This window comes from Propithecus coquereli, unplaced genomic scaffold (genome assembly GCF_000956105.1).
Source record: "Propithecus coquereli isolate 6110/MARCELLA unplaced genomic scaffold, Pcoq_1.0 Scaffold1, whole genome shotgun sequence".
NCBI lineage: Eukaryota > Metazoa > Chordata > Mammalia > Primates > Indriidae > Propithecus > Propithecus coquereli.
The window spans coordinates 24,719,309-24,726,368 of NW_012133857.1; the positions used below are offsets into that span (position 1 = coordinate 24,719,309).

At 35.0% G+C, this 7,060-nt stretch overlaps 1 protein-coding gene across 1 annotated transcript in view; it reads left to right on the top strand.

Moving 5' to 3' along the window:
* The window catches only part of PTPRG (protein tyrosine phosphatase, receptor type, G), a 703,838-nt gene extending 697,014 nt beyond the window's left edge, over positions 1 to 6,824 (top strand). The window contains exons 29-30 of the mRNA XM_012665722.1: positions 5,295 to 5,430; positions 5,958 to 6,824. Coding sequence (XP_012521176.1) covers positions 5,295 to 5,430; positions 5,958 to 6,104 — 283 coding nt within the window. The 3' untranslated portion in view covers positions 6,105 to 6,824. The remainder of the gene's footprint in view (positions 1 to 5,294; positions 5,431 to 5,957) is intronic.
* The last annotated feature ends 236 nt before the right edge of the window (positions 6,825 to 7,060 follow it).

Genomic DNA, 7,060 nt, shown 5'->3' on the forward strand with positions numbered 1-7,060 from the left:
TGGAAAAAATAACAAAATTTGTGAAATTAAAATTTTAAGAGATGGGCTAGTAGTAGAATGGACCAAGCTGAAATAAAACTAGGATATGGAAGCTAGATATAGAAGTTCTAACATGTCTAAGAAGTGGTCCATGAGAAGACAAAAGACAGGTTAAACAGGAACAAATAACAGTTGAGGTTTTCTAAGAATTGAGTCAAGTATTGAATAATTAAACTGAATGATCAGGATACATTTTAACAGCAGCAGAGGGAAAATTTGAATACCACAATTAAAAAGTTTGATCTGACAGTGATATAGAAAAGTCTACACCAAAGAGAGATTGTATGAAGAGACCTATAGTCTCTTTAAACACAAATGGTTTATTTATATAAATTGACCATAAATGGAATTCCAATATATTCCCCCAAAACAAATATAAGGCCACATCCATTGATTACAATGCATTAATATTAGCAACCAACAATGAAGTAAAATCCCAGATCCTTACACCTAGAAACTAAAATCCTTACCTTTACAACTGCTTACAAATAATTCATGAGTCAAAGAAGTCATCAAAACAGAAATTGCAAAATACTTAAGACTAAATGATGGTGAAGGTACTGCATTTCAAAACCTGCTGGAATGGAGCCAAGCTATACACAGAAAAAAAAAAATTTATAGCCTAAACTGTATTTGTCAAAGAAAAGATTAAAAATAAACAAACTAAACTTTCAACTCAAGCCATAAAAACAACCAGATAAATCCACAAAAAGTCCAAGGAATGAAAAGACAAAAGCAAACAGTAATGAAATGGGGGAAGGAGACAATAAAATTTAAGCAATGAAGTCTAATAAAAAATACAGCTTCAGAAAATATAATGAAGATAAAAATTTTAAATGGCATAAATTAACCTTAGGAAGGAAATAAATCTACCATTTATAGTTACGTTAAAAATATTTGAGAATTGTTAATTTGCTTAGGTGTGATAATATGTTCATTTTTAAGTCCTTATCTTTTAGGGTGTTATACTAAAATAATTGTGAATAAAATACCTAGGGTTTGCTTCAAAATATATGGGGGAGGAAATAGGATGAAACAAGAATGGCCATGAGCTGATGATTGTTGTAACTGAATGAAGGCTACCTAAAGGTTAGTATACTACTGTGCTTTTGTGTTTGTTTAATGTCTCTTATAATAAAAAGCTAAAAATAATGCAGATATTTTAAAGGACATAAAATAAGCATTTGAGACTATTTATAACTTTATACTAATAAACTTTAAGCCCACATAAAAACATAAAATAAAGCCAGGCGCAGTGGCTCACACCTGTAATCCTAGTGCTCTGGGAGGCTGAGGTGGATGGATCGTTTGAGCTCAGGAGTTCGAGACCAGCCTGAGCAAGAGCGAGACCCCGTCTCTACTAAAAATAGAAAGAAATTAATTGGACAACTAAAAATATATAGAAAAAATTAGCCGGGCATGGTGACACATGCCTGTAGTCCCAGCTACTCAGGAGGCTGAGGCAGGAGGATTGCTTGAGCCCAGGAGTTTGAGGTTGCTGTGAGCTAGGCTGACGCCACGGCACTCTAGCCCGGGCAACAGAATGAGACTCTGTCTCAAAAAAAACAAAAAAAAACATAAAATAACATTTATTGAACACATCTCTGTTCTCAGCCATTTATATGTATCAGTTCAAATTTAAGCTGTAGTCTCACTATGAGGTTTTAGCCAGTTACTTCTTCTGAATGTATCTTATTTCTTTAATCTCAAATGGAGATAATAACAGCACCCACATCATAAGGTTATTGTGAAGATCAAATTGGTGCATGTAAAATACCTAGAAGAGAACTTGGCACATAGTAAGAGCACAGCATATGTTAGTGATTACCAAGAACTGAATTAAAGAACAAGTTCTCCAACTGTTAGGGACCACAAGTCCTGACCAGGGCTACATTTAAACAGTAACACAGAGAGACGATTTAATGGAACCTCAATGTAAACAACAAACAAGGCTAGCACCAGAATGGAAAAGTATAAGCCAATCTTACTTATTTTAATATGGATGCAAAAAATGTAAATAAAATACCATTTAATAAAACCCAGTATTTTACAGTAAAAGAAGTACACATCATGAAAAAAATTAAGATTTATCCTGGTAATGTAAAGCTGGCTAAATATTACCAAGAATCTAGAGTGAATTCAGGACATTATTAAAGGGATTTCAAAAAAAAAAAAAGGCAATAGATATTGGAAAGCATACAATAAAGTAACACCCATTCATGACCAAATAAACTCCTAGCAAACTAAAAACGGAAAGCATCTGCTTTAACTTGATGTTATTTACCAGAAGTCTGTATACCAAATATTTTCATTTACTCTTGAGAACATAGAAGCTTGACTATTAATGACACATGATACCTGTTTTCAGTGCTAGTACATAAAACTATTTGGGTTCTAACCAACCAATTAAAGCAAAAGATATAAGAAGTATAAAAGTTGAAAAGAGGCAAAACAGGCAATATTGGCAAATAAAGATGCGGCCAACCACCTAGAGAATCCACAGACTATTAGAACATAAACAGGGTTCTGCTGTGTGACTAGGTACAAGTTCACCATGTGTAAATCAATAACCTTCCTATACATCAACTGAAACCAAACAAAATGTCACAAGAAAAGGCCATTCTTAGGGGTAATAGTAACTCTAAAGAACCTAGGAGTTAACCTAAAATGAAATTGGCAAAGACTATGAAGAAAACTATAAAACCTAGTTAAAAGTTATAAAAAACCTGAATAAATGGAGAAAAGACACCATGTTCATGAACAGAAAAACTCCAAATTGAAAAGATGTTAATTTTCTCAGATCCATCTATATATTCAATGTAACCTAATAAAAATTCCAATAATTTTTTTGTGTTCCTTGACAGTCTGGCTTCAAAATTACTATGAAACAGGACAGAGTGGGTTAGAAGGTTAGAGGTATTTGGAAATGAGTGTATAAGTAAAAAATGAAAATGAATAATATATGTTTGAAACACTAAAAACAATATGAAGGCCCAAGACTATTATGGAAACTTTCTTTATCAGATATCAAGACTTACCAAGGAACTGAAACAACTGTGGAGTGGTACAAAAAATAGACAAACAGAATACAGGGCAGGGCCAAAATAGAGTTCAGAAATAGGCCTGCATATATGAAAATTTAGTATATGATAAAAGGGAAGCTCATGCCAACAAGATCAGATTATTTAATTAAAAATGCCAGACAAGGCCGGGCACGATGGCTCACGCCTGTAATCCTAGCACTCTAGGAGGCCGAGACAGGCGGATTGTTTGAGCTCAGGAGTTCGAGACCAGCCTGAGCAAGAGCGAGACCCCGTCTCTACTAAAAATAGAAAGAAATTAATTGGACAACTAAGAATATATATAGAAAAAATTAACTGGGCATGGTGGCGCATGCCTGTAGTCCCAGCTACTCAGGAGGCTGAGGCAGAAGGATCGCTTGAGCCCAGGAGTTTGAGGTTGCTGTGAGCTAGGCTGACGCCACGGCACTCTAGCCAGGGCAACAGAGTGAGACTCTGTCTAAAAAAAAAAAAAAAAAAAATTGCCAGACAACTGGTTATCTATTAGAAAAATAACTAAAATCAGACCCCCCTTACATCAAAACAAGAATAAGAATGAGATGAATTGAACAATATAAAAAAATTAAACTAGAAAATATAGAAGAGTATCTTTAAAATACTAGCCTAGAGAAAGCATTCTCAAACAAGATTCAAAAAACCAAAAATAAAAGACTGATAAACTTGATTACATCTAAATTATACTTTAATGGAACAAAAATGACCACAATGTTAAGAGAAATAGAGATTGGAAAAAATGCCTGCAACACATACTACAGATATTATAAAATAACTCCTATAAATCCACTGAAAGAGACAAACTTAATAGAAAAATGTCCAAAGTATATTAATTAGGCAATTTCAGAAAAGGAAATACAGATGATCTATAAACATAAAAAGATATTCAGCCTCCGTGGTAATCAAGGAAATGCAAATTAAAACAATGGCAAGATACAACCTTTCACCCATCGGATTGGCAAAAGCACTTAAAATTAAAATGATGAGGAGAAACCAGTATTCTCATGCTGGGAGGAGTATGAACAGATAACATCTACTTGGGAAAGAACTATGGCAGTGTCTTTAAAAACGGGCATACCTGTGACCCCAGCTCTTCTAGTCATGGTACCTATGCTAATGTGCACAAGACACAAACAAGCTGAATGCCCGTCAGTGGGGAAATGAGTAAATAATGAGCTGGATTGAAATGTTGTGATATACCTGAATCTGGAAGGCTGTATCTAAATGTGCAACAATTTTTACCTCTAGAAAGGTTTGCTCTAAAGTTGGGGTGGGGGTTAAGGAGGACTTTGGTCTTATTTGTATTAAAGATGTAAAACGTGTCATTTTTTATTTCACATAAGAATGAATTCAGAAACTACATATTGACTCATTTTTAAGAGAACAGTAGGTACACTGTATTGGAGGTCTAGTCTCATTTCTGCCACCAATCAGCAATACCACCTTGAACAATTCATTTAATCCATCTGTTTTCTCATCACTAATACAGGAACTATATGCCATCACAGTTTCCTATGAAAAATGAAGTTGACAACCTGGTCCCGATGAAACAGTCTACTACCCTTCTAAGCCTTTTTTTGTGAAGCAAAGAGAACCATATTTATTTTTCCAAGGATTCTGTAGAAGGTGTTCTCATTTGGAAAGTTCACTTTAATGCCAAAAATAATTACTTAATACGTAACTAACTTTGAAAATTCTCTGACTTCTGTTTGAGCCACATATTTCCAATTTTTATTTTTCATATTTTCTAACTTCAATTTAGCTCTTTAGGATTGCTTAAAAAAAAAATTTCAGAGCCCTTTCATCACTGGCTACCTGTCCAATAGCCTATTGTTAAGGTTCTCTAATATTGTTTTTCCCCTTTTACCACCCTGTTCATCCCTAATACCAAATCTTTTACAGCTCTCACAAGTCTACTTTTGAACCTCTCCTTTCATCATAGATATCAAGCTAAACATCTGACGAACCAGTCTGGCTATTTCACATTCCTAAACAAATCTTACCTTTATGCTAGCTTGCTTCCAAATCCCTCTCGCATCTAGCACTTCATTCATTTTAGTCTTCTAGAAGAGATGTCCATACAATCTACTTAGTTTCTATGAAAATACATGATGGTGATTTCATTCCAACATATTCAGTCCCTTTGTCAATCTGAAATCACACTTTTTTTTCCTCCCCCAGGTATGGAGCAGTTTCAGCAGGAATGTTATGTGCCCTTACTACCCTGTCCCAGCAACTGGAGAATGAAAATGCTGTGGATGTTTTCCAGGTTGCAAAAATGATCAATCTTATGAGGCCTGGAGTATTCACAGACATTGTAAGTACTTTGCTTATCTGTAAAACTTGTCCAATATCAATTGAAATTCAGACTCACACTTTAGAGCCATGTCGGGACACTTTTTTGGTTGTCACAAATGTGAACAGAGAGAGTTGCTCTGACATCTAGTGTGTAGAGGCCAGAGATGCTGCTAAACAACCTACAGTGCACAAGACAGCCCTTGACAACATAGAATCATCTGGCCCAAAATGTCAGTAGTGCTGAGGTTGAGAAACCCTGCTTTAGAGTATAGCGTTCTCTAGTTACACGATATGGATATTCCATTACCATATGAACTGGCAACATTGAAAATTGGTTCCAACCTGACAGAGATCAAAAGGACATGAAGGTATGTCTTGATTATAAAGGATTCAAGTAATTTTTTTTTTAATTTTCTTCGATAACATTTATGCTATTCCTGTTTCTCTAGTATGTTTTCCACACTTACATTTTTAATTGGTATTTCTACCTTAGGTGAAATGACTAAGCTGTTCTTTGGCTCAAACTGTCTTCCTCTTGTTTTTCAGGAACAATACCAATTTGTCTATAAGGCAATGCTCAGCTTGGTCAGCACTAAAGAAAATGGAAATGGTCCCATGACAGTGGACAAAAATGGTGCTGTTCTAATTGCAGATGAGTCAGACCCTGCCGAGAGCATGGAGTCTCTAGTGTGACTGGAATCCTGAAAGGGCACTTAATTTGTAAACTTCTGAAGACTGAGAACTTTCTTGAGGCCTTTTTTGCCAGACTCTAGGTTATACAATAACCCAGTTACTTTTTTACACTGATAAAAGTTTTGATATTTATTTTTTGCCATTTTATGTCTTAATGGTATCCTACTGAGCATTTGCACCTCTGTTCATTTCACACCGTGAAACGCAATTTTACCTAGTTTGCACTATATGATCAGTGTTACTGCCTATAATCTAATACTAAAGCAAGCCCTGATGTGACATTCCATGACAACATACATGCTACTTTTTAGTTCAGTACAGTGAAGGTCTTTGTTATGACAGTGAATCTTGATTTTACTATTGTTATTATTATTATTATTGCTAAAGCAGTTGCATTCTACTAGCAGGCAATGCTGTACTTTTCCTCAGTCCTCCTCTCCCGTGTTTTTAGGCACTGTTCAATACTGTATGCCTTCTGTATTTTAATGGAGTGGATGAGCATTGTTTTCTTTTACAGACTAGAAGGCTATTGGGAGCTACTAAGGAGGTCTATTAACACCATGGCCTTGAAACAGTTCCATTTATGATGGTTAAGAGATCCATTAAGAAGTTAGAAGGCTTAAGAGTTGCTTCATGTGAACATTTCCTATTAGTTACAAAATTATATTCACAGCTTAAAAAATTGTGTCAAAATAAATGATAATTCTGTATTACAGCTTTCACAGTAGCTATGTGGACAGTGTGTGTTATTTCCATTTTGACTCTCTGAAATAGCTACACCCTAAAAACCAGGGCTTTTACAACAGAGAGATGGCAATATTTTACACAATTCAGTTATGAGACCCTTTAGTTACTCTCCATTAATATTTCTGGGTTTATAATACCATACCTCACAGTAGGTAGAATGAAAATTTTTGCAGGTATGTAATTTTGAAACTAGTCCTCTAAAAATTCCC